Below are 27165 nucleotides of genomic sequence, written 5' to 3'. Positions count from 1 at the left end.
AGTCATAGTTTCTTAGCAAGAGTCATGTGAGACATTCCTATATTACAGGGATAGCTTTTAGACCAAGTCCGGCTTATTTCTCTTGATTTCATCACAAATCAAAGCAGTTCAGTACACACGGGAAAAGCGAAACTGAGGGTCGTGCGTGTGGGGATTGAAACGTATTCAAGTTGATTCTGCTGATTTGACACCTAGGTAGTGGCATTTGCAAATTTTGCCCATAGCCATTTTTGTGGCATGTTTATTTTCAAACCTTGCTTTTCGTCAACAACAACATAACCTTATTTGCACTCATACCTAAAATAAAGTGTGCAAAAATAAGTTTAAAAAAACAGAAAACAAAACGAGTACAGGACTACCCGAAACAACCTTGTATAAAAGCTTAGCAAAACTTTGATTCTCCATACCACTTAATAAAACTGTACTAATTATTCACCTTTTTCAAAAGAGTGTCCTCGATCACACGGCCCTGTGTTTTTGTAACGACAAAATAAATCGTTTATAAAGTATACAATTTTCATTTGGGTCATCTGGAGTGATAAATAATTCCACGACAGTCAGTTCGCACGCGCTAGCCAGTGCTAAAAATAGTTCCCTCTGCATAAATGAGAGTATACGGGGAAAGGATGTAAGATTCTAAAATTCAATTTGTGGTTGAACTGATATCAAACAACTTGATATTAGCCTTCAGACTGAAATGAAATACATTTTTAGAAATGACATAGAACAGTCTCTTGTCTCCCTTTCTTCCGGCTTACCATGAATAAAACCTTTTTAAAAATTTAGGGGAGAAAGGTCACGTTTTCAGCATGAACTATGGCATTTTGATAGCCTGGTTTAATACCACATTTCATAAAAGCTCACACAAAATGTTTTTCAACCCCAGTTACAATTTCTGTGGTGTGTTCTTGGTGATATGGCGACGCAAATGAGGTTTTCAACGCCATCATGGGCTAACTGTGCAAACTAAGATTACTTGAAACCATAATAGTGCCCACAAAATTAAAATTCGTAAAGACAGTAATCAGTGTATGAAAGTAAACTTGAAACCCTAGTAAAAACGTACACAATCTATGCCAAAAATATAACTGAGGTTGTTGAATGAATTTGACCTCACACAAAGATAGAGATTTTGAATTAATAGCAACGCAAACAGCGTTTTATTTGGACAAGTTTTTCTGCGCCAAAGTTATGCATGTAAACAGTTTGTACTTTCCTCCTTGTCGCTCGACCAATCAGCTTTCGTCTTGTAAATTCCTCAATGGCTGCCATAGTCGGCTGCTGATACGGAGTGAATGCGAAGTATTTGATCTATGTCAGAGTTCCATCGACAGCACAAGAGATTACGAAATGTTGTAAGGAAATGTCAAAGAGTCGACAATGTTTTGAATTGCCATAGGGCTCAGAGCTCTCGCTTTTTTCGTAGAGAAAAGGGTCGTCTCTTATGAGAATATGTGACCCGTGTCGGAAATCGGCGACATGGTTCACAAAAATAAAGCTTATGGAACTGATGGTGGAGTCGACGAAGAGGGTTTCGATTCTTCGTTGAAATCAGATACGGCCCAGCAGATCATTCAACAATGGATTGAGGTATGATCATCAGACATTAAGTGTCAGTTTTCAACAACCCTGTGAACTGTGTCGTTTCTGTTTGTGGCATAGTCGTGGACAGCCGCCTAAACGGCAGGCATTAATTCACTTTGATATCTTTAATTTTATCCAGGAGGCTACCGGACAGTCGTTTAGTTCATCACGATTCATAGAATCTCTGCAAGACGGCGTTCTGTTGTGCTAGTAAGTAGGGTAAAAGAATGCCTTGGTTTACGGATTAGTCATCGCTGTACATACCACTCGCCTCACAAGCTTATATTTGTTCTCGATCTGCAGTCTTGTGAAGCGAATACAACCAGATTCAGAGATAATTCAAGATGTCATCGAAAATCCAAGCCCTCAGGAATCTCAGGTATTGAAAAACACCGCTATTTTTGTTAGCTAAGCTTTGTTTCCCAACGAAGATGCATTTCGAACCCCTATCGTTCTTTTCATATCGTTGAAGGTGGTTACAAATGTGGTTGTTAGCATTTTGTAGTGCCTCGCCGTTGTGGTGGAGCGGTTGATGTGTAATCAATGTCTGCAGTGGAAAGATATGCGGTTGAAATAGAATTCGAGGTTCACAGTTGTTTCTTCGAGCCATGCCTCAAGTTGTGTACATACGTGACCAGCCCTACGGTCGAATACACGTCATTAAGATAGGAACGAGTTTACGCACAGTTAGCGTTCATTTTAGTCAACAAAATTTAATTCCTTGTTGTAATTAAGATCGCATATTTGTCTACTGCGAAATTTTTCGACATTTCAAGTTGTAGACAAGGTCATTTGCCACGCTTAATGGTGTGAAATTCGGTCGTTGCAACCGGAAACTAGTTGATATCATCCTGAAGCGCCATTGTACGTTTTGTCATCATACGAAAAATGCCAGTAAGAAACGCAATCGTTTCGAAGTTATGCTTAGTTCCAAGGTGAATCTAAAAGGTCAGCCACTTGTTCGTTTATGTTGATTCTTAAGATTTCATTTGCTAGATCCTAAATATACGTGGAATATATTTTTGCAATGTGTAAGGTTTCGTATTCGTGAAGAATCACACAATTCAACTCTTGGGCATATACGCTTAATTTGCATTTGTTGACAGAAATCCAATGCCTCGAAACGATGATTTTATTTAAGCTTAATTAACCTATGTTTTAGTTAAGTTTCAAAGCTACAGGGGCTCAAAGGCACAATACGGTAGCTTACGAAACCTTTATTATTGCCACGATCGATTATTCCTCAGAAATTGACATGTTTCTTGGTTTCTGTTGCTGGCGTACCGTGGTAATGAGAAAAATTTTCGTGACCGGCTGCTACTTTAATCGCTTTAAATCCGAAAATATGTGGTTGTCGCCAGTTTTTGGTCAGCTGAGTGCATATTTCAGACATCAATGTTGGAGATGCTTTATCATTCAATCAGATAATAATTTTATACTTCGATTATTTTATCCATTTCTCTCAGCAAAACAACGTATCATGTCTGTTAAAACCTTGTTTATGGCCTAATACTCTCACTCCACGTTACTATAATAAGCTAATTTTGTTGAACTGTGAATCTTTACAATATTTTAGTAGTTTTTCTTTTTTTTTTATTGCCTGTGGTTCTGCTTGAATATTGGCTAGAGGAAAAAAAATGATAAGAAAACTTTTATAAATAATTAAAATTTTCCAGAGAAAATTGTGCCAAATTCTTAACAAGGTTAAGTGTTAAGTACGAAAAAAAGAAAAATGTACCATAAGGTGCTATTTTGAATTAAAAAGTGTTAACCAAATAAACTTGTGTTATTTATCACTTGAGACAACTGTTTTGTTTTTGGCCTTACGTTAAATCTTTTTTATTCCGAAACCTTGAGGTGGTGTGCTATTTTTTGGAGGACTAATACACAACAATATACTGTATTTCACACATTTTTAAAAATTTATAATAGTGATTTTGAAATTCTCTGTTATTCAATCAGGCAATTCAGTCTATCTACACTATATGTATGGTTGCAAAGTACAGTGTAACATGAAGGCTTTTGATATTAAAGGAGAGTATGGCATAGATATCTCTTGGCGATATAATCAATGTTCCTAAAACCTTCAATAGTTACTCTAGTGATAAAGCTTTTTTAAGTTTGTGCTAGCTCCCGATCTTTTTTCAACCAAGCTTGTGGAGTCTAATCAGAAATAATTACATTTTGAATAGTTTTACTGAACTTTTTAAAAGCTCATATTTTCAGTGCTGCCCTTCATTCCTTCTTCTAGTAATGAATATTTATCAAGATAAAGGCTACAATAAACTGACATGTATATAAATAATTTAAAAATACCCCCTCCCCCAAAATTGTGCTGATCATTTTTTATTAGACAGTAATCATTTTTAAGAGAGAAACTCTTCCAGAAATGTTGGTCTTTGTTACCCTGTGGGTATCTAGCTTGATAGACATGACCTAACAACACTAATACAATTAAACTGTTACTGAAGAATTGAATAATGTTTTATAATATTTCTATTGTTATGTATTGTTGTCTGGCAGAACTTGAGTTTCTTTAATGATTACTGTTCTATCCATTAAAGATATTATGTGAGGTAGAAATCATTATTACCATTTACCATTTTTCCCATTAAAGAAATTAGGCTGTAAGAGATGGAAATAGAAGTATGATAATATTTATTATTGCTGCATGCTATAATGTAATTTATGTCTTTGTGAGACTATGACAGAAAATTTCAGGAGATTTGTTTTTAATTATTTTCTAAGGTTTATTTTCACATCATAGAAATAGAATATGAAACAGTTTGCACTATTAATGATGAAGCAGCAGATAAATAGTATGTGATTCAACTATCAGATTATGAGATTTTGATCATGTGATAGTTGACGAGGGCTGGTGCAGGCCAAGTCAACTATTATGCATCTAGAAATCTTGAGCTCATAATCCAGCTGTTTTTAACTGGTACAAATCTACTATTTGTTCACACTTTTATCTAAATCGTCTTCACAGATACTTCAAACATGCAAAGAAGTGGCCACCTGTTTGTTAGCAAGCACATAATGCTGCCACGCTACTCCCTCTTTAAAACAAAATAGATAGTGAGTAGCGTAGCCAATCAGAGAATAGCATTCATGATAGAACACTAGTGGATGTATACTAAAACGTGATAGAAACTTGGAAAATGTTTTGTGATTCTTAAGATACGTGTAGGTGTTTAATTTAGACAGTGTAAACATGAATACATAGAAATCATCATCATTATCTCCAATAATCTGTTTTTTTAACAAGGAAATGCAGCTTTAAATGCTCATGTTGAATATTATATACTAATTAAATACTGGTTGGCAAAATGTTTTCTGACTTGTTTTGCAAAAGTCAGTTTTCATTCAACAATTAACTTCCATTAGTTTATGGACATTACCTCTTGATTGCTTTAATGGTGCCAGGTTATTTACAAGCTTGATACCATATCATACTTGAATTGTTATTCATATTGGATAACTGGTAATCGAGCTTGAGTTCCCAGATGCCGATATTGATCCTTTAAGTGGTATCTGCAGTGGTTTGGCCAGTTCAGACATTATGATAATGCAAATATGTTGACAATACACAGTAATTTATATCAGTTACACACTCCAAAACCATGTGAGGTCTGTCCTAAGAGATTACAGGAGATCTTTGAGCCTCAGTTTACCCAGATTGAAAAGCTTTCTCTAATCCAAGAAAGTTCATAATTAAGAAGAACTAATTGAATTAAGATAAACAGATTATCTTTATACAGGAAGTTAGTTTATATTGTCATCATTGTACTTGTCTATTACGGTATTTAAAACCCACCTTTGACCCATGCTCACTGCAGTCTAGTGACTTACAATAACTTCAAAATGATGGCGAGTTACATGTACATACAGTAATTTGAGGTACAGAGCTTCAGTGCCTTAGCTTAAGTTTATTAACTTAAACTTTGAATTTTATGAAAAGGACGGATCAGATGAGAATGTGAACTATTGTGAAATCACATTTCATTTGACCATGTACTGATGAGAGATGACGAGGTTTAAAAACAGAAGCATATCACCTTGACTAGGTGATATGCTTCTGTTAAAAACTGTAAAACTGTCCTTTTTTTATTCTGTTAACTCTGACTTGTCATTGTGTTGGTCTTAAAGTCATTAATTCCCAGAACTGATTGATATCATTCTAACTTTCCTCTGCTAATTAAATCTCCAGTGAGTGATAAGATTGAGGGATCTGGTTACCTATGGAAAATGTTTCACCTGAATACAAAATTATGACCACACATCATGTCAAGGAAAATGTCTAAAATGAAACACAGAAAGGAGAGTTTTGATACATCTTTACACTGTAAACTTTACATTGAAATCCTGTTCAGTCAAAGTGCATTACGTCATTTTTTTTTTTTTTTTGCAAAATTGGGGCAACATTAATTTTTATTAATGATATTATAAATGGGCAGAGTTCCTGTTTAAGAGTGGAACATGATAGAAAATGAATTCTGTCCGATTAGTTTGCCTATGAATTTAGTCATCGTGTTTTGTTTTGTTTCTAGATAAACTTGAAAAAGTTTTTGAGTGTTTGTGCTGATCTTGGTCTCAGCGCCTGGCAGCTTTTTGATCCACAAGATTTAGAAGCAGGAGATAATGTGATGTGAGTACTATTGATTTATTAATATTAACTGAGTGAAGTTTGAAAATTATATATCTAGTAGATAGGTTTTTGTACATAAAATTATGTGGCATAATGATATTGGTTTAAATCTGGTGTTATGAGCATTAGCCTTCCATCAGTGTACAGTGGGAGATTGTAGGTTGTATACAGTGTTTATATCTTGGAGTGAGGGAGTTACATCGAACCACTTTAGGCTAGCACTTTATATGTGGTGCTATCCTCTTAATTTTTCCTACAATCTGGATTGTAATTGTCTATAGTGGTACCTCTCCTGACAATCGCACTGCTATTTACAGCCACCTTTTTTGGCCCAAAGAAAACACACTTAGACATTTTCTCATTTTGAAGCAATCCGTTTAATTTGAGGACAATTTTTTGGTTCAAAGGTAGTCATGAATACATGTATTTACAATTTTCCCCTGTTCAGCATTAATAAGATCTGACTTGTGTTTTGTGGGAATGAAAACAACCATTTTGTTTTTGCTCTCATTTGTTAAGGTTTGATTTCTTTTTTGTATTTAGCAACTATAAATCAGATGATGAAGTTGTGCAAAAGGTGAGCAGGCTGTTTAATGTGTATATTCAGAATTGTATTAAATGTACAATAATATGTATTACTTATAATATATTGCACTTTTTCTATGAAACTAATCAAAAACGCATTACAGTTAGCATTATAAATTCATACTCGTAAGTGACAAGTTGAGAGTAAAACTACCAACTAATCGTTATAATTAAGATCTAAAATCCTATCTTAAATTTAACAATTAAGGTTACTTCAAACCTTCGTGGGGCTACATTGCTTTTTTTTTTTTGGTCGAGAAAATTAAAATCAAATCCGCGAAGCTCAAGTTTGCATACTGTGAACGCAAGGGGTTCTGTTATTTCATTGGCTCATGGCTTTTCAAGTTAAAACATTCCTCTGTGAAGGCGTGATATGTTTATGAATCTTTAGAAGGCGAAAACTCGCACTCGTTTTTTGAGAGAATCCCTTCTCTTTAAAGGAATTAAAAGGGTATGCAGATTTGACGGTTTTCCATGAAATTTGGTCAGAACATTCACTGATAGATATGGAACAAAAGGGTGTCGGCGAATTCCTTTATTTTAAATACTTTCCTCATGGCGGCCTTTAATGCAACAGGTTACGCAAATTTTTCGATAGTCAAACTTGACAGATCTATAAAAAGATAACCAATAGAAATAAAAGAAAATGCTGACACAGTTTTGGAGATTGAGGCTTTGTGATTAACACTGCACAGTTATTTTGCAGGAACGATCTCATTTAATACCCAATTAATTCACTGGAATGTCAGTCAGTCATTTTGGAGTTGACGGCGTCTGCCAACTTTGGAAAGCAAAATCCAAAACAAAACATAATTTTACCGAATTTTAAATTTTATAAGCTTTCTGTTGATATATAGTTTGTGGAGGTTTCCTTGAAAACAGCACGCGTATGAACTTTTTTCTGGAAGACACCCGCAAAGGTTTGAAGTAACCTTAAGCTGAAAGGCCTTATAGAATAAATACGTCTTGACTGAATGCATAAAAATGTCACTGTTCCCAGCTTGCCTTACTGACAGAGGAAGGCTGTTCCACAAGACTGGGGCTGCAACTATAAACGCACAATCTCCCTTAGTCTTTTTTTGTTCTGAACCACAGCCTTGCAATGTAGAGATGATTTCTTACCCAAAATCTTCCTTTTGAGCATATGTTAAACCTATGCAAGCTTGTCTTGACATTATTTATATTCCTGTGTTGTAATTTGTACTTTACTTTAGCACTAGATTGTGACGTTGAATAAATATTTATTTATAGGTTGTAAGCACTTTGTACTGGCTAGGCTGCACCATTCAAGGCATGTCTTACTATAGAGGGCCAAAGCTAGACATCAGTAACTTTCAAAGGGAGAGTGATGGCACAATAATTGTGAAGGTATGTGACTCTATAACCAGACAAAACATCAACTGATGGAACAACATGTAATTAATATGTACTTCAAGATTATTTTTTAGCAACTCCAGCTTTCTTAAAGAGTCAGAATAGCTTGGTAACACAGTGTTGTGCGACAAAGCCAATGTTATCCCTTGTTTGATTTAACAGTGTTGATAATTTTGACTTTACTGCCTCAAAGACTATTTAGGTGTTTGATTGGCCAAACAGTGGGTAACTCATGCATAACATCAGACTGGATATAGCACATTCAGCATCTAGCTAAGTTATATATTTTCAAAATGCATGTATCAACGCAAACTCAGAGAAAAAAACACAACCAATGTAAAATTTGTCAACCACTCAAACCTGAAAATATACATAATTGTGCCTCCAACTGTAGTGCATTGTCATGCTGTGTTCTCTATTTTGTTAGTCAGGGTTGGTTCAAGTTATAACTTACACCAATTATTTATGTGACTTCTGGTAGAGTGTGTGCTGGTCTGTAAAAACACTGCATGCAGTGTACTTTCATATGAAACTGTTCATTGTACACTTCAAGGAAGTTCCAACTTTTTAGTCTGCTTTTTACTAAAACAATGGGAGAAAATGAAAGCACATTAATTATGTAAATGTATGCCAAGCAGCACTTTCACATTGCACATGTTCTATGTATAACATTGTGCATGTCATATGGCTGTCAATTTTAAACTCTGCACGAAATTATATGAATTTGCCATGTTGCATAAATATCAGCTATTTTTAAACCTTCCTGTAACTTTGTTTGACTGTGAAAGTCAGCTAACCTAACCCTAATTCTAAGTTAAGTTAATGTTTTGAAAACACAATTTCAGCTGTCTGTAATCAAAAGAGTGAAAACAGTATTTCTGGAGATATTGCTTTTCTTACGAAATATTAAGTACTGTATTGTGTCATGACTTGGTAGTGTTTCCCTGACGTTATTCACTACTTGCAGTTTCACTATCAAAATAATACAGATGACTTTTGGTCATTTCAATATCTGATTGTTTTTCATTTTCCTGTACAAATTGATGACACATTTATCTGGGATTTTTTGGAATGTTTCACTAATGTTTGCTTTTGTTATGTATCATAAAGGTCAGTGGTGTTAAACCAACATTTGCAGCATTTTTGTTCTCAGTACATACAACATGCAAATCACAAAGTGCCATTGCTGATGTTTTGCAATAGTTTTGTGATGTTAGCTGCAAGTGGAACCTTTTGTTTGCCATACATTCCTTCCTGTGTAAAGTTAATCCGCTATATTGTACCATCAATTTAGCAGGCACCTTCTATCATTCTTTTCCATTATGTTTTGGCCATGCTTTCGTTGATTGATTAGAAATGATTTCTTAACAACACAAAAGGAGCAAGTTCTGAGGCAATAAAGAACATGGTTGTTGTGAGTGTGAATACATCTTGTGGTGAACATGTTCCAATATTTGTTATCTTTTCGATGTTGAATACAACAGATCTTATACCTCATCCATGAAATGTTCCACTCCAGTACTATCAGCAGTTGTAAATAGCTTTCTGTCTTCACCATTGTACTTATAACTGATCATGTGGAACAATAGTAAACAATTCTAAAGCATAATGACATAGTCAGAACAATCATGTTTCTAAATTGTTTAGGTATGAATTTGTATTGTATTCCCGTTACATACATATATACAGTGTTGTGTTTTATTGTGACTTTTCCTTCACATGGAAGTTCATTAGGTGCTGATGACTTCCTCTCAGGTTTTTTAAACAGTCATCTGTAATGGTTCTTTTCAGAACTCCATCACTCAGATGGTCACTCCAGACAGGTTACTCACACTAGATGAACTTAGATATCAAATAATTTGATATCTACAACAATTATTATTGTCAGTCTGTTTTAAATCTCTAAAGGTAAAATTGAAGCACCCCTTTAATGTTTCTCATTTGCAACTACATTTGTAACTACATTTAATTTAAATCACTATTTAATTATCCTTAAACGTAGTATTTTGCTTCACAGAAAAATATTGATGTAAGAATATTTGGGAAAAGGTCCAAAAGTCACCTACTGAAGCATTCTTCAAACACCTTTGGGGTTATTTGTTAGTGAAATCATAGGTAAATGCAAAGGGTTCCCAAGTGCCTGCAGAAAGGGAAAACCATAAATTTTTGCTGACTAGTCACTGATACTGGACTGTCTTCAGTTGACATGTTATACTAACAGATCCATTTTTTTTTTCAGCCAACTGCAAGACCCCCTGGCAATGATTTTTCTTACAGAAGAATGGATGGTGGCCCTCACATAAATGGGGGAGTACCGCAAGAGGACTCAGCACCAATGCATCTTACAAATGGCTATGCTGACAACATGCTGACCAATGTATGTCCTGCTATAACTATATAATAAATTTCTGTAATGCATGTAAATATTTTTCAGCTGCGCTTGTTAATTCACTGTGTTTTGATTTGAATTTCTCTTACTAATTGTGCATTTGTTTGAGCTGGACTTGTGTTTTGTTTGCCATAACAATGCACTACAAGAGAAATATTGGTTATGAATGACAAAGGCAAACATGTTAAAGAAAATGCGTGTACAAACACTGTACCTAACACCTTGGAGAAAATGCGCGGGCCATTTCCTTCGCAATCAGGGTTTGTTAAAAAAGGTATAGTGTGCAATGTTTGTTTATTTCTGAGTGGTACTGTAGCTTGGCCTGGTAAAAGAAAACAGCCTGCATCTCTTGTCACATCCATCTTCAAAGACATGGAATGGGCGTGTAGTGAGTGTCAGCTGTGTTCTCTGGTTGTGCATAGCAGCCAAAAATGTTTCACTTTCATAAGATGGATTCAGTTTGGAATGAGGAAAGCTTTGTCTGTTCAGACATTTAATAAAAGATCTGATCACATCCAGTATACTGCTATACAGGACATATCATGAACAATGAGGAGCATTTAAATTTATAAACTTTTTGCATGATTCTGTGTCAAGAGACAAGGGCATTTTCCATTAAAACAAAATTTTTGGAAATTTAGGGAAAACGGTACAGAAATTTCCTTGAAAAGTTTCTGGAAGATCTATAAATTGTTAAATTTTGAACTGGGAACCATTCAACCAAAAATTCCTGCAATATTGGCTGGAAAATCAAGTGCAACAGAAATTCACCATAAGAAATTTTCAAGAATTTGGGTGTACTTGTGTGGTTGACCTCTTTTACAGAAATTTCAGAAAGTTCTATTTACACTGAAAATTTCCACAAATTTAAACCTGAGGGTTTATAATCAGATAGAAAGCACCCAACTTTACAGTGCTGGACTTCAAAGAGAAGGGTAGCCTGGGTTTAAGCCCAGACGCTATTCTAACAGTGCCTTTCTCAACCAAGAAGGTGAGAAAATGGAGGCCCCTGGAACTGTTAGCCACAGGGGACCTGAACCAAGACTGCAGTAGAAACTGTGATGGAGAAACATACCATTTAGAGGAATAAGAACTCATACACAGTTCATGCCAATAAAACTGGAGATATGACCATCAGTATGGGGCAGCCAGCTGTCATGTTGGGATCCCTTGGATTGTAACAGATCTTTTAATTAACCATCTTTATTTTTGTCTCACAGGGAGATGAAGCAGTTGAGTTTTCCGTTAATGTCAGGATACTTGGAGATGAAAAACGATTTGGTTTTTCTGTCATGGGGGGAGTGGATGAAGGATTTCCCCCACGAATTGATGAAATTTCTAAAGGTGAATTTTAATGATATGTCCATTTTGTTTAGTTGTGCTACCTACGTAGGTTGTGCCATGTTATGGTAGATTTTTTTTTTTTTTTTTTTTTTTTTTTTTCTGTATTTGGGTAGCTGCACTATTGTAAACAACGCATTGTATATTCTTTAGGTATAATTAGGCTACGATTAGTAATTATAATTTGTTGTATGTAATCTATTGTAGTTATGACGTATTGTAAGTATTGTAACTAGTGTTATGTCTTGTGTTGTATTGTATGTATTATAACCCAAAATGTTGAAAAAAAATAAAAATAAAAAAAAATAAAAAAATGTTATGGTAGATTTACCTCAGTCAGTGTAACCCTGATTAAAAAGAGCAAACAAACATACATTCATGAGTAATTTAACATTGTGTAAAATTGCAATAATTTCACTGTGATGATATCAGTGTTGTTATGTTTGATATCATGTTTTACCCTTTAACTGTGCTTAGATTTGTTAGTGTATGATGGAAACATCTTCGAATTTTCATGGGAAGGATTCAGCAATCTTTGGTTATCTACAAAAATCTTTGGAAATTTTTGGAAAAGTTTGGAAACGTTTGTGAGATATCAAGTTGAGGACTTGAAGGGAAATGAATTTCTGTATCTGCATGTGCCCATGTACTGTATTCTATCTTGATGCTTAAATAGAGTCCTAACAACAAAATTTGTGATGTGTCGTAGACTCTCCTGCTGCCAAGACTGGCCTTCTGGTCAATGATGAAATACTGGAAGTGAATGGTGAACGTGTCACTAACCTTTCCCACACTGAAGTCATTTTGAGTATTCACAAAGTAAGTCATTTTTGTGCAACAACACAGTAAAAGAGTTATTAATAGTTACTTTGCACACAGAAGATGCTTAATACATGTAACTTGATGAAAAGTATTTCAACAATGTAAAATGCACAAACTGTTCAAGTTCAATTGCAGTTTTTTTATAATTCTTTTTAGTTTTCATCTTGTTTTCATGCAAATGATTTCCATTGTTGTTAGCTTTTTACTGTTGTAAGTCATTGTAAGAAAAGAAAAATGGAATGTTTATCTCTTTCAGTGTTTACGAAACAGAGTTATTGCTCTTAAAGTGAGAAGAGGAAGAAAATTTTTGCAAGGTCAGTAAAATTGACTTTTAATGCTGTAAAAGAGGGGTTAATTCACTCTTGCTTATTAAATCACTTTTGAGACCTGATAGTCTTGAAATTTACCTCATTAGTTAAGCTGCAGTGCTTACCTGTGTTTGCCTTTTTTTTTACTCTGAACTTGATACAAAAAAAAATGGTGACTGGTACATTTACACATTATTCTTAGCACATGAAACCTTTAACAATGCTCATTAAAATGTACAGAAAAGTTCTAACATCTTCTAATACCAAGCATAGACCATGTCATTAGCACAGGGACAAATGTTGCAAAAATAGGGCTGTGTCAGGTTTGCAAGGTATTGTAGTAAAATGTACAGCCGTCATCTGTTTTTTCCTATGCAGGATTATGTTGTGTAAGAATTGAAGTGAATACATTCATTAGCCCCTTACTTCCCAATCATTCCTGCCGTGTGCTCCAACAGTTGTGTTAGAGCCCCAGGTCACCATCTATAGAGACTGGGAGGGGTCCACTTAAGGCGTGATGGCAGGTGGTCACTTCTTATTTGTCTTGCAGGGCTTAACAATGGAACAGGCAACCATAATGGACTCAATGGTGACTATGCTGGACAGGTGGACACTAACACAAGAAACAAACTGCAAAAAATCATGAATGAACATGAGAATGATCCTCAGTTCCAATATTACAATTCAGATGCGGAATCTGAAGGATCACACAACAGTCACGAGTTTTACGGAAACGGCGACATTGGTGTTGTTTCTCCCACCAGCCCTGGATGGAATAAAGACATTGGAAATAAAAACTTTGGAATATCTGGGAAGAATTTAGCACAATCAAACTTGCAAAAGCACAAGTCATTGTCTACTCCACTGTTTGACTTGACAAAGTTGGATACTATTGAAGCTGATGTAGATGTCGATGATGATGATGATGATGATGATGATGACGATGATACTTATGCTCTTCAGAATGAAGCTTACGATACTGACAATGATGAAGAACAACCTGGTAGGTGTATCCTTGATTATGTTGATGTCAAAGCATAATGTCATTCCCAGGGTCTCCCTCGTCTCTTGTCTCCCTGGGGTTGGGGAGAAGGGGAGGGAATTGGAGACAAGGTGAAAGGCAATATACAGCTGGTTGTTGTGTCACAAAACACACATTAATTGTGTTTTTCAGGGTGAATTATTTCATTTTTTTTAGTTCTGGTTTGCATGTAAAAGCATATTGTCACTGAGAAGATAGCTGAAGACCCATGATAAAATATGATACAAGAGTATGGATGACAAAAGCAAGAAATTTTTGTTTCTGCCCATTTTGGGTTTATTTTTTTTCTTGCCTTTTTTGCGGGTCTACTTCTAAATTTCAGGTCCTGTCATAATCTTTTAGAAATATTTTTGCTAATAATATGTTGTTGTTAAAGTGTTTTCAGGAGAAGCTGAGAAAGAATTGCTGTTTCCCTACATGAGTGAAGTAAAGTCAAAGCTTCAAAGTGGTTCTGAAAGGGAAGATCTCTCATTTGTCGAGAATCTATTTGAGCAGAAAGATTTTCAAGATGCCACTAAAGTAAGTGTGTAACTTTTTCACTGAACATTATCCCAAACAAACTACTGTGTAAAACAGTTGTGTGTTTAGAAAGTCTGAGCAAAATCTTAGTTTTACCCATTCATTTTACATGCATTGTTATGTACCACTTGTGGTGTATTTGACTGAAACACCCTGAGTCCATGTAGTAAATCAAATAATGAGATGTTTATAAACACACCATTATTGTGTCTTTAAATTGCATCTCAACTCCAGTGTTCACAATGGATCTAATAGTTGCATTTTATCGTGTTGTCAATTGTAATTCTGAATCCTGGGACGAGATGAATCAAGATCCACCAACAAGCCATAGATGTGAACTTTTGGAACTGTGAATTTCATTTACATGCAAACTTCAGCATAGAACAAAACTTTGTTTGAGCCTTTACCCTCAGAGCGTACATATCATTGAAATGTGCAATAATGACATGGATGATGCTGATTTTTGTACATTTTATGGTTGTTTTTAGGTTTACACAAAAATGATTGAACTGGAGAGATCAGGAAGAGGACCGAGTGCTGTCAGACCTGTTGCAACAAATTCACAACATCTCTCCTCTCAGGTGATAAGTTTCATCAAAATATTTTTTCTTCCTGCTGACTGACATGCATGCTGTAAGTAAGTTAATGAAAATTTGTGACCGGGAAAACGTACCTCAACGCTTATCCGTTAAACGGCCGCTAACGGACGGATAGCTAACGGATAGTTAACGGCCTTCACAACATTCTAACGTTTTGTCCTAACGTTCTAACGGTTATCTAATTGTGCCTAACGGATGATCAAAGCGTTCTAACGCTCTCTCCTAACGTTCTAACGGCTAACTAAGTATGCCTAACGGATGAAGAACACGTTCTAACGGTTGCACAGTTTGTTCTAACGGATGACTGAAGCCGTTTAACGGTTGTCTAACGGGTTTACATCTAAGGACTTTTAACGAACGAACAGCATAGCTTTCGGTCCAATGTTATAAACACTTGCATAACCGTGCCAATCCATTATGTCTTACGCTCACGATTTCTAAAAAAAACGAATCACAACGTGCCTATTTCATCAGTCGTCGATGGGACAAACATTTAAAAAATTATTTCCACGGTGAGCACTGAAAGCAAAACTCAGTGATATAAACGATCACTTCCTCATCGAGACAGACAAACTCAGAATTCGAGTCCTTTATTATCGTGTGGAACGCGAAACGTCGCTAAACCTGCGTGTAAACAATTTAACTCGCCAGTCGAGCAGGGTGAACAGTTTTTATTGTTTTACTCAAATGGATTTGTCGCTTGTACTTATTTTTACACAATGACTTTGTCTAGAGTTTTTTAAAAGTAACTGTTTTCTCCAGCTGTGCATTCGCGAAAGATTACGCATTGTTGACAGAGCATGCGAAAAGCGGTACCTTCTGAAGCCACGAAGCTAGTAGTCTCGAAACGACGGGCGTTTTGTTGGCGCTGGTTTCATCAGATAAAGTTGTTTTTGTCACATACGACAATAAAAATAAACGGTAAAAGTTTGCGACGTTTCGACCGCTCTTCGGTCATTATCAAGCAAGATGTAAGAAGTAAAATTTGCATAGATATATATAGCTACAAAGAGGTAAGAATGTGTGAAAATTATTAATGAAGTAAAAATATGTAAAAAGTATGTAAAAGAATTAACAAAGTAGTGCTTAAAACAATAAAAAACATTATTAAGATTATTTAAAAACTTTCGCGCGTGAAGTCAAGCCGCCAGTGTACAATCTGACTCTATTCGTGCGAAAGTTTTAAAATAATCTTACATGTTTTTTATTGTTTTAAGCACTACTTTGTTGACCAGAAATGTGAAAAGGGCTCCTGCAGAAACTCTTTGGTTGATTTTGAAACACTGTGAAGCCCACTTTATTCTTAGATCTTATTAGGGACATTTCAGGCATCAAGAACAACTTGAAAGGTGATTTTTCTCTAAAGTTACATCATCTTTATATCATTTCAGTTGAGACATTCCCTTGAAGTGGCCAGAGACTCGAGGGACGCAGAAGAATTAATACAAATATTACAGTCGCCAAACTTTCAGGTAAATTCATAATTTTTGCCGACAAAAACATAGATTACTTATAAAGTTCACGTTTTATTTCACTGAAGGGTCTGTGCATTTCTTTTGTATGTGGGTTTGTCGAGCAGTTTACATGTTTGTTTGTGATTTCAGGGTCTTTTGCTGGCACACGACAGACTGGCATTTAGGGAGGCGTTACCCAGTGATGAGGACGAGCAAGAGGCTGAAGCCGAAGAAACTCATGGGCCACAGGAACCTCAACAAGTCACGGACGAGTATTCGCTCGTGGAAGACGACAATGTGAAGATTGTGAGAATAGACAAAGCAACTGAGCCACTGGGAGCTACTGTCAAAAATGACAATGGCACTGTGCTGATTGGACGAATCGTCAAGGGCGGGGCCGCAGATAAGTGTGGTGAGAAAAACATTCCCTGCCTAAGGCTCCGTCCTCACTACGCCGGAGGAATTTGAAATCGCAATTTTATTTCTACTGTTAGGTCTACCGTTCACACTGATCCATCACAAAAACGGAGCTTTTCGAAAACGCTCTTCAAACCGAAGGAATTTGAAAACGTCGGCTTTGTGTTTTAGTGTGAACGAAAAACATGTCGAAAACGGAGCTTTTCGAAAACGATGGCGTCACGATAGTCACGTGATTTCCCTAACCGAGTTTTCCTCAAACACAAATCCAAAATGACCGCTAATTGTTGCGCTTTCGAATTTCTCCGGAGTAGTGTGGACGGAAAACATTTGATGCGTTTACAGAGTGAAAACGCCGTTTTCCAATTTTGTTCGGCGTAGTGTGGACGTTGCGTTACTGTAACTACAATGCGTGCTCAAACTCAGTAACATACTTCTGAACGTGGCTTACGTGAGTGGAAAAAGCTTCTCAGAGAAGAAATGACATCTTAGTAACATGACAGAAGCTACTAAGAATTTTCCTAGCGTGACGGAAAGGTTGCAGGTCACAAGGCGTGACTTGTGACTGTTCAGTGACTTTTTCGCACCTACCCTATGGCTGTTGGTTCATATTTACTCAAAAGGATTTCTCTAAAGACATGAAATGCAAAACAAGTTCTAAAAAGGCCGGATTTTTTTGTCGGAAGAAGTTATTGCGACTCGGATTTGGGGAGGAGATAACTTTCAAGGAGGAAGGAGGGGTTTAACGATAACTCGGGCCCTGTGCTGTATTGACCTTACTTCATAATGCAGCTCCCCTAGCGATTAACTGAAAGTAAATGTTGGTGAGAGATTTCGTCTTCCTCCCTGTAACTTCCTTTTGTGATCTCTCAGGTCTTCTTCAAGAAGGCGACGAAGTCCTTGAAATTAATGGAGTAAACATGCGAGGAAAAACTGTAGCGGAAGTTTGTGAGCTGCTGGCGGACATGAACGGGACGCTAACATTTGTACTCAATCCCGCCAATCGATCTCGCGTCCCGTCCGACAGAGAAGTACACGTGCGCGCGCACTTCGACTACCATCCTTACGAGGATGACTTGATACCGTGCAGAGAACTGGGACTAGCATTCAGACGAGGCGATATTCTTCATGTTGTCAAACAAGAGGATCCTAACTGGTGGCAGGTTAGTGTTGTTTGGCTTCAGGTCTCGCCAGGATTTTTCATTCAGTCATTCTTTAAGACACGTTTTTAACCAGAAAATACGTTGCCAAGGTAGATAAATCATCGTCAATACCGAGGAAGATCACGAACACCGAACTTGAAGAATAGAGTTACACACTGTAAATATTACAGATTTTGCCGATTACAGTAAATTCGATTACATACAAGTGATCTTTTTTTTTCTGGCTTGGTCCAGGAGGACCATGAGCAGCCGCGAGAGCTCGCGCGTGCTTTCCCGCCCTCGCGTGTGGCAATTTTTCTTCCGCGCTTTGTTTAGCGTCACGTTTGGGAGAGTAAGAAAATAAGCTGCTGTTCGTAGTTTATCTTTTCTCGGCTGGGAGGAAGGTATTTAGCTAGATGTAGTAAAACTCCCTTTCTTGGTTGATCTTAGTTGTTATTTCACTCTTCCCGCGGTGTTGTAGACAGGGTGAAGCTGACCGCCACGTTTTTTAATTTATGTTCAGGCGTGGAGAGCAGGCGAGGAAGGAAGAACGTTAGCTGGACTTGTTCCATCGAAACACTTCCAACAACAGTAAGTTCGAAATATCTTAATATTCAAATGAATTTTTAGTATTCAAATATTTTAGGAGGCTACACTGTTTTACGGTATATTCTTAGAGGTTCTCGGTGGATTTTTTATTTTTACAGGAAAGAATCCATGAAGAAAACTACTGGAGAAACCGAACCGACCCACAAAGAAAGTAAGGATTCCGTAGTTTTTTTTGTTGTTGTTGTTTTTTGTGTTTTGTCAAAATCTGTCTTCTGACATGGTGTGGTCTCATGACTGAAAGTTTTGTCTGGTTCAATTTTTTCCATCGGCGGCATCGGATTTCTGTCTGTTGACATACGCCGCAATAGTCGGAGATCCGATTGTCACTGTCTCATCCGTTAGGTCCTCCTACAGGGGACTGAGCCGGGTTGTTGGAAAGCCGGTTAAACTTGACCCAGGATTAAAATGTAACCAAAGTATTTATTTTTCTTGTATAAAAATGTTATTCCCACTGTTAAGGTTTTGTGTAGTTTGAGATTATTCAAATTCAAAACTGAAGGACAAACAACATAAATAACAAACCTCACCGAAAAGTTACAAAACTGAAATCAAAATTCTCCTTGATCCTGGGTTAGCTTGATAGGGCTTTGAACATCCCAAACTGATTGAAGCTTTTTGCCTTTAGTAATCAGTCGTGGTTTTGTTTGTTTGTTTTTTTCTTTCAGAGAGAGGATGCCTTTGTTTCAAGCGAAAGCGAAGGAAAAAAGTTCTTTATAACGCAAAACATAACGAAGGTTGGTAATTAAACTATAACGGTGGCTTCCAGCAACGTCAGGAAATCTAAGGGAAGTTTGGGTCGCTGGAAATTTAAATTCAGTTATAAAAGCAGAATTTATTCTTTAATTTATGACAGCACTAGCCATTTGCACTTTGGATTCCGCGGTTTAAGCTTGTTCCTTTGAGTATCTTAACATGGTTCGTTGTTTTCTCAGAGTATGTTGCCGATGAAGTGTTAACATATGAAGAAGTGGCGCTCTTACGGCCAGACCCACAAAGAAAACGGCCTGTGGTACTTATAGGTATGAAGAAACCATCGATGATAAAATTACTGTTGCATTTTGTATCATAGATAATAAAAAAGTAAAGTCACCCAGCACTACGCCAGAGAAATTTGAAAGCGCAGCTTTATTTCTACGGTTAGGCCTACCGTTCACACTAATCCGTCACGAAAACGCTCTTCAAAACGGTAGAATTTGAAAACGCCGGCTTTGCGTTGAGTGTGGGCAGAACGGAGCTTTTCGAAAACGATGACGTCACGGTAATCATGTGATTTCTCTGACCGAGGTTTCCTCAAACACAAATCCAAAGTGACCGGTGATTGTTGCGTAGTGTGCATGGAAAGCATTTGATGCATTTTCAGAGTTTAAACATCGTTTTCATATTTCTCCGGCGACCTACTTTGTATTTTTCTTGTACATCAGGACCTGACAGAGTTGGTCGGAAAGAGTTGAGGCAGAAACTGATTCTCTTTTCACAAGAACGTTTCGCTGGAGTGATACCTCGTAAGTAATGTCTTTCAAGCTGATATTATGTTACACCAGAAGTTTTTCAATGATTTATTAACTTGTAGTCATGTTATTGTGACTGGCCGGTCTCTTGTTCGGGACTGAGGTGATTCATTTGTATATTTATTCATCTCTGTGTTCCTCGTTCCGTCTGCCAGTGAGGTACAATACTGGCGCTACAAATGAATGTAAAGCTAGCGTATACCTTAAGAGGTGTCTCGCGTCCGAGCGATGTAGCGCGTCCGGTTTAAACTATAGATACCGAAATCCCATATCAAATTAAAGCTTTTAGAGCTGACCATCAAACTATACCAAGAATTCTGAACTAAAATGAATTGTCGAATTTTTCTTGACCTCTAGATGTGAGCGTCTGAATCACCTTTTGAAAGCTAGAAATCAACTGGTCTGAGGCAAACCATTTGGCTATTTAAAAGTGCGGCCGAGGATTTGAACTCGGGGCTACCGTGAAACAACTCCACCTTAGTAGTGGTCAGAGCGGGACTCGAATCCGGGACCGCTGGATTACGAGTCCGACGCACTGACCACTCGGCCGCGCTGCCTCCAAACGGCTTGAACCCGCGACCTGCAGATTATAAGACTAACTGAAACATTCTTCCACACTGCTTCTTTCAGACACCAGCCGGCCGATGAGACCAGACGAGGTAAATGAAAGAGACTATACTTTTGTGTCGCTACCCACGTTTCAAGCAGACATTGTGGGCCATAAGTTCGTGGAACACGGGGAATTAGAGGGTCACTTTTACGGTACAGCACTGGACTCCATAAGAAAAGTGATCAACTCTGGCAAATACTGTATTTTAAATCTTCATTGCGAGGTATGATAAGTAGTAAGTAATGGTCTTAATTGAAAAAAAGAATTCAAAGCATTCGTTTCTCGAGTTTGTCACTGGCAGGAATTGTGAGAGGCGCGCTTGAAAATCGATTGGTTAAGGAACTGATCATTTTCACTAGCTATGGCCGGAAAACGTTTTCGCTGTTGGGCATTCGTCTAACGGCAAGAAATGCGATTGATGTTGTGGATTGTATTGAGTGTTATGATTCTATTTGATTGCAGTCAGCAGCAGTGATCAAAATCTGGTGTATCAATCTCTTCATCTCGCCTCACGTGATACTATTTTTTTCTTGCTCGCGTTCCTACTTAATTTGTATCTCGAGTTTAACTGGTGATGAAGAAAATATTCATTTCCAACTGTCAGCTAGCCTGCGAGCGAGCTCTAGTGCCTGGGTTTCGCAATGAAGCACTGGTTTATGGCGCGCGAGCGAGTTTAACAATGACGCTTCGCGCGCCGGCTCGTCTCGCGTGTGTCTCGCGCGGTTTCGTCGCTCGCGGTCCAAACAGGAGAGCCTGCTCGCAGGGTAACTGTTAGCGTCCAGCACACTAAATTCCTTCCCTAGAAGAGCTTTTCTGGGAACAAAAAGAATCGACTGATAAGTACTATTGAAACTAACAATACATGAAGCGAGCTGAATCAGTGGCCGTCCGAGATCGATAGCTACATTTCTCTTTATAATGGTTAATACTTTATCAAGAAATAATATCAAAAGAAACCATGTTGATATTTTGAGCTTGCGAATGGTACATATGTACGCTGAAAATGTTAATAGTTTTATGAGCTTTTTTGCGTTTGTTATTTTTCAGGCGCTGAAAATCCTTAAAGCTTCTGATGTGAAACCTTACGTGGTTTTTATTTCGCCTCCATCTTACGATAGAATTTTAACCCTTAGAAGAGGAAAAGTGGATCCATTTAATCCGCAACCTAATGCACAAATGTCTGTAAGTGTTCTTGACCCGCCATGTAACTAGCGCTAAATCACAATAAAAACGCTACTTTTTCACTTATGTGCGCTGTCCCGAATGTAGCTTAAGTGCAGTGTATCAGGTCTCATAAGCTTGTAATTCTTTTGTTTGTTAGCAGCTGTTATTGTTCTAGGGCTAGGGTACATTGTTTCTGTTGTTTGTTCTATTGTCCTCTCAAAGGGTTTCCAGCCATTCATGTGAGAACTTACGAGAGCTGCTACCGGACCCCTTAGGTCACGGATTCACTAACTGTAGTTTCGAGATACGTACTTTCACATTCCATGACATCCCTCGGTGGGAATTTTGGTCAATAACTGCAAACTTATCAACTTTAGAGTACTGTTCCAAGCTTAAACAAGTACATTGCAGAGCTGAACGGCGGCGTTTTCTTGACTTTCAGGACGCAGAGTTACGCGAAATGGTGGACAAAGCGAGAGAAGTGGAAGAAACTTACGGACATTACTTCGATAAAACAATTGTGAATACAGATTTGGAAAGAACTTTTGACGAGTTGAGATCAGCCATCGATAAACTTGATACCGAGGCTCAGTGGGTACCAGCCTTCTGGGTAAATGAAGGCCGTGGCGCCTTGTAGAGAAAGTCGAGACCTGGACATCACCAATAGGATTATTATCTCTCTATTCTGGAAGAGGGCCTATAATATAGGACTGCAGAAAGAAGCGAGTTTTTTTTTTTAATTCACACAGAAAATCAGCAGAAGGTATTTTTTCAAGAAGGAAGGTTCGAGGTAAGAGAGCTGAGGACTTGGAATGGGCTAAAATTAAACCATTCATTTATGAATATCAGTTACCTACAAAATAATTTTTTAGTTGTACAAGCTGTTTATTAAGAGAAAATGTAACCGAATATGAACAGTATTAGGGCTGAGTAAGGGTTCTATTTTGAACAAGCAGTTTAATTCCTTTATAGATCTTATATCGAACTAGAGTGAGGTCCGTATTGGCAAAATATTGGTTGAATTCTATTTTTGTTATCGAGCGAGGCCCAGGAACCCGTAACTTTCGTACGAGAAGAAGGCCAATATTTTCCTAATGCAGGCCAAAAAGACCAGTTTTGTAAACTTTATAACTGTTCTTTCTAATTTACAAGTCACCTTTGCCGACTATTCCCGGCAAACATGGGCGAAATAGTTATTAAGCGCACGAGATTATTTTTCTTAGCCACTTTCCTCCTACGTTAACACTGCAATATGTTACCAAGGCAAATCGGCAAAAATTAATCCATTAGTTTTCCCGCTTGGCGGTCAGTGTTACGACATATCGGACCGGTCCGGGACCAATCAGATGACTTCTTTTCGTAATGAGCCAGTTTGGCATGTGATAAAACGTTTTTCAGTGACTTTATCTTTAGTCATTAAAACTGTTCATTTATCATAACTTTTTATACTCCAGTTTTTGCTTGCAAGTGAGTTCTGTACAAACAAGCAATGTTTCTTCCAAATCGAATGAACATTTTTGTTTAAATTTGGATTGTATGAAATTAGTAGTTAACTCATAGTATCCTTGTATTATTTTTGTTTTCAAATGGCGCTCACCCGGGCTAAGCAAAAAGCAATATAGAAAACAACTCTCGGGCGAAACAACTTTTGTAGGAAGTTTTGGTTATAACTAAGTTTTTATTTCTAGGTTAAGTATAAGACAACATAGCTTACATAGAATGTACAATCGGATCTTCTTTTTTTTTTTTTTGACCAATAGAGTTTGAAGTAACTCCTAGTCGTTGTCGAATGCCTTGAGGCAGGTTTGATGTCACAACTTCCCCATATATTGAAGCCTGATATGTGACGTAGCTCGTTGAATCAAAGAACTTAAGGATGCAACGAGCTTCCCCGCTTAACGAACCTTGTGCAACAAAACGGCTGTTTTATTGAAAAAAATCTCGCCATGGACTGCTTTTGTTCGCGAGTATTGAAGAAACCCTCTGCTTTGTTTATACGAGGTTTCAATGTATGGATTACCTCGTTTCTGCTAAAGGTACTACAATTATCCGTTGAGAAGGCGCGACGGAGTTTTGGTGGCGAAGTTTTGGACATAAAATTACGGTGTTGCCACGGACAACTTTCTTCGTTTCCAATGGTAACAATATCGTCTCCTACAATTTCGCGCGCTTTGCTGCTAATGACGACGTCAGAGACCAAAGAGTTGGCACTGGAAACGGAGCCACTTGCCCGCGACAACAACACGATTTAAACGTTGAAACCTGGTTACCAAATTTCCTTTCAGTCTTGCTCGACTGATAATTGTAGTATTCGTTTTCTGTGTGCAGTGACTTTTGTATTTGACAAGAACGTTATCATTTATCAACAGTTATATCTGTTGATAATCAATTGGATGAAAATATATATATTGCTACCGACGTATAATTTCATGCTTGTATGTTTGATACTTGGCTTATATGAAGCCCCTTTGGAGTTTACGTCCACTCGCAATATGGCGGGTTTTCAGTGATTTTCATCGTTAGACAAACCCATTCGGTGCTCCTGGGAATGCCGGGAATAGAGCAACAAACCAATCAGAACTCGAGAAACAAGGGCACCTGACAATTGGTAAGCGCGGCATCCCAATTCTGTTTTGTCGCCGATTGCCTGAAAAGATTTCTGATTGGTGAAAACACGTTGCACGCACTTTTTGCCAATCACTGAGAAATCGTGGACTCTAAACTTACGCTAAAAGGGAATTTCGGAAAATTTACGGAAGATTGCTTTTTTTTCTATTTACCGCTTTTCCTTTTGTTGCTTTTGTTTTTAAATATTTAATACCTTTTGTACTCGTTTACGTCTGTGTCATTCATAGAATTAGGTTTTGTAAATACATAGTATATTTGTGTCGTGTAAGTTTTGTAAACGACTGCAGTTACAATGTAAGAGAAGTCTATCTTTTAAAAAGACATACGTTTTGTGCGCCGGATTACCGACTTCACCTTATAGAATGGCCGTGTAGAGTAGAACAAATGAACTTCAGAGAATTGTGCGCAGGCAATTTAGAAATCTCAGAAATATTCCTCAGCAAAGATTTATCCCAAAGCAGTCAACTCATGTAAATTTTTAAATAGCTGTTAATAATTTCGAAGCAAATATTTTTATATTCTTCCTGAGTCAAGGTATTTAATTCTTTCAATGACGTTATACCGTTATTAGTTTTAGATTTTGGAATTGTATGCAATTGAAAGTGTTAAGTACGAATGCAAATTAAGGGACGAGCTTGTCCGTGCAACTCGTCCTTAAAATTTACTGAATTGCTCATTCTGTAAACAATGTATTTTATGGGAATAAATAAAATTAAGACAGGGTGATTACAACTTTCTTGGTGTCTTGTCATGAGGTCTATATATACAGTCGAACCCCTTTTAAGCGACCACCCTTGGGGAAATGGGAGGTGGCCTCTTAATAGGGGTTGGCCGCTTAATAGGGGTTCGTTGAGAATTATATAATTAGCTCGAGGCTTACTAGAAAAGTTTATTTATTCAAATGCAAACATGCTGAAGAGCGATTTGGAACCACGTAAGGACATCATTACACGGGTGTTTGAATGTTTTTATTAGTTTAAGGGCAATAGAAAACCCTCGGGAGGCCGCGGCCGCTTAATAGGAGTGGTCGGTTAATAAGGATTTTATTTACAGTATTTTATTGACAACAATTTTGGCACTTTTTAACTGGCCGCTTAACAGGTGGCTACTATCAGATTATATTTTCACCAAAGCGTATTTGTCAAAGTCTCAATGCGCCTACAAACAATGTTATGTCAGCTGAATTGTGACAACATACAGTAAAAATTGTCACCAATTCTGCACTAATCGATTTGGTCTTTCCATTTGGCTAGCCTGCATCTCTCGGTAAGAAGGCAGATACGAACTATTGCGCCTGAATAAACACAAGTGCCCGGCACAAGTCTCTCTGCAAGGGTTCTGTCCAGACTGTGAGAAGTCTCCTTCTTTTCTTAGCGTACGACAAGATTTCGAGAACAATAACCCATTGCCGGTAGTCTAGTTCTTTCAGAGGTTTCTGGCCCGAGGGGGGAGGGGGGGGAACTCCAGTATAAAAAGGACGGGGGTGCTCGTCAGAAATTTTGAAAAGAACCCGCAAGTGGTACCAAGATCCTGTTTTGTTGGCGTGGCTTGAAAACGTTTTCGCCCCTTAAGTCGAGGTGCCAATTCTAAAACAGCAATTAATCTCCTGTCATATTTTTTTGGCACAACACCCTAAAAGGAGCCGCAAAGGCTCTCGCTGTACGCTGTGTACCTTTTGAGGCTGAGCACCCTCAGATACCAAACCCGCCTTTTTTTACCCCTTAAAGGTAGCCCCCAACCGGGGTTTCTGGTTCTACACGTATTCATTTCCCGCCTGATTCTGCCTTTAAAAATCCATGTGTAGCTCAGTCGGTGAAGATTCTTAGTTGCTACTTGCTCAAAAGAATGGAACCATAAGAAATGACGCTACGGATCTGTGCACAGCTACACCATCAGGCTTCTTAAGTTATTTCTCCTCTTCTTCTCCTGACAACTCTTTCAACTATTACCTCTCCCCGCTGAGGACTCAGGCCCCTCCTCGGGAACGAGGTGGACTTTCTTTACAGCGGTTATCAATCACACGCGACCTCCAGCGCGAAAAGAGTCAAGACAAAACCTACGTTTTGGTGGACGTCAATCATCTCCGCCTCCTTGTCGACTGTATGCAAAATTTACCTGAAAAAGTGTAGACTGCAAAACAGTCGTATTTTTTGCGAATGCTGGCGGCGGTCAATATTCGAACGGAAGGTCTGAAGCGAATGTAAAAACAGCGAGTAAAACCTTACGGCGGTCCACTCGAAAAAATTATCATTTTACTTTCGGTATGTACGGCTAGCTCACTAAATACATTGGCAGTAAATATTCCTTGAAATTTATAACTGAAGACGGGCAGGTGGGGTTTCTCAACGGCCATTCGCATGCATGAATGTCTTATAAACCTTATAATTTTGTAAGGTAATAAGTTATGTTTTATAGAATT

General features: G+C 37.7%; 1 protein-coding gene across 2 annotated transcripts; it reads left to right on the top strand.

Moving 5' to 3' along the window:
• The first annotated feature begins 1249 nt into the window (after positions 1-1249).
• On the top strand, positions 1250-25478 carry LOC110042533 (protein PALS1-like). Of its 2 annotated transcripts, XM_089292053.1 has the most exons (24): positions 1250-1590; positions 1724-1794; positions 1888-1963; positions 6138-6235; positions 6779-6812; positions 8072-8188; positions 10434-10571; positions 11804-11927; positions 12634-12743; positions 13003-13060; positions 13605-14057; positions 14473-14615; positions 15104-15196; positions 16606-16686; positions 16819-17080; positions 17959-18248; positions 18751-18818; positions 18935-18987; positions 19502-19570; positions 19769-19855; positions 20258-20338; positions 20975-21177; positions 22002-22136; positions 22561-25478. In XM_089292053.1, the coding sequence occupies exons 1-24, from the start codon at positions 1480-1482 to the stop codon at positions 22753-22755; spliced, it is 3150 nt and encodes a 1049-aa protein (XP_089148179.1). In that variant the 5' UTR covers positions 1250-1479; the 3' UTR covers positions 22756-25478. The 2 variants fall into 2 exon arrangements, with proteins under 2 accessions (XP_089148179.1, XP_089148180.1); XM_089292054.1 differs by lacking the exons at positions 1250-1590; positions 1724-1794; positions 1888-1963; ... (1 more) ...; positions 6779-6812; positions 8072-8188 and adding an exon at positions 9515-9608.
• Positions 25479-27165: the final 1687 nt, after the last annotated feature.

Source organism: Orbicella faveolata, unplaced genomic scaffold, assembly GCF_042242905.1.
Source record: "Orbicella faveolata isolate gen_17 unplaced genomic scaffold, um_ofav_v1 contig_24, whole genome shotgun sequence".
Lineage (NCBI taxonomy): Eukaryota > Metazoa > Cnidaria > Anthozoa > Scleractinia > Merulinidae > Orbicella > Orbicella faveolata.
The sequence above is the reverse complement of the archived record's forward strand: the minus strand, read 5'-3'. Positions and strand labels throughout refer to the sequence as shown.

Coding starts and splice junctions, on each gene's coding strand:
- LOC110042533 (XM_089292053.1), top strand. CDS start 1,480: ATGGTTCACAAAAATAAAGCTTATGGAACTGATGGTGGAGTCGACGAA. Junction 19,856..20,257: donor ACGGCCTGTGGTACTTATAG/GTATGAAGAAAC, acceptor CTTGTACATCAG/GACCTGACAGAGTTGGTCGG. Junction 21,178..22,001: donor TTTTAAATCTTCATTGCGAG/GTATGATAAGTA, acceptor GTTATTTTTCAG/GCGCTGAAAATCCTTAAAGC.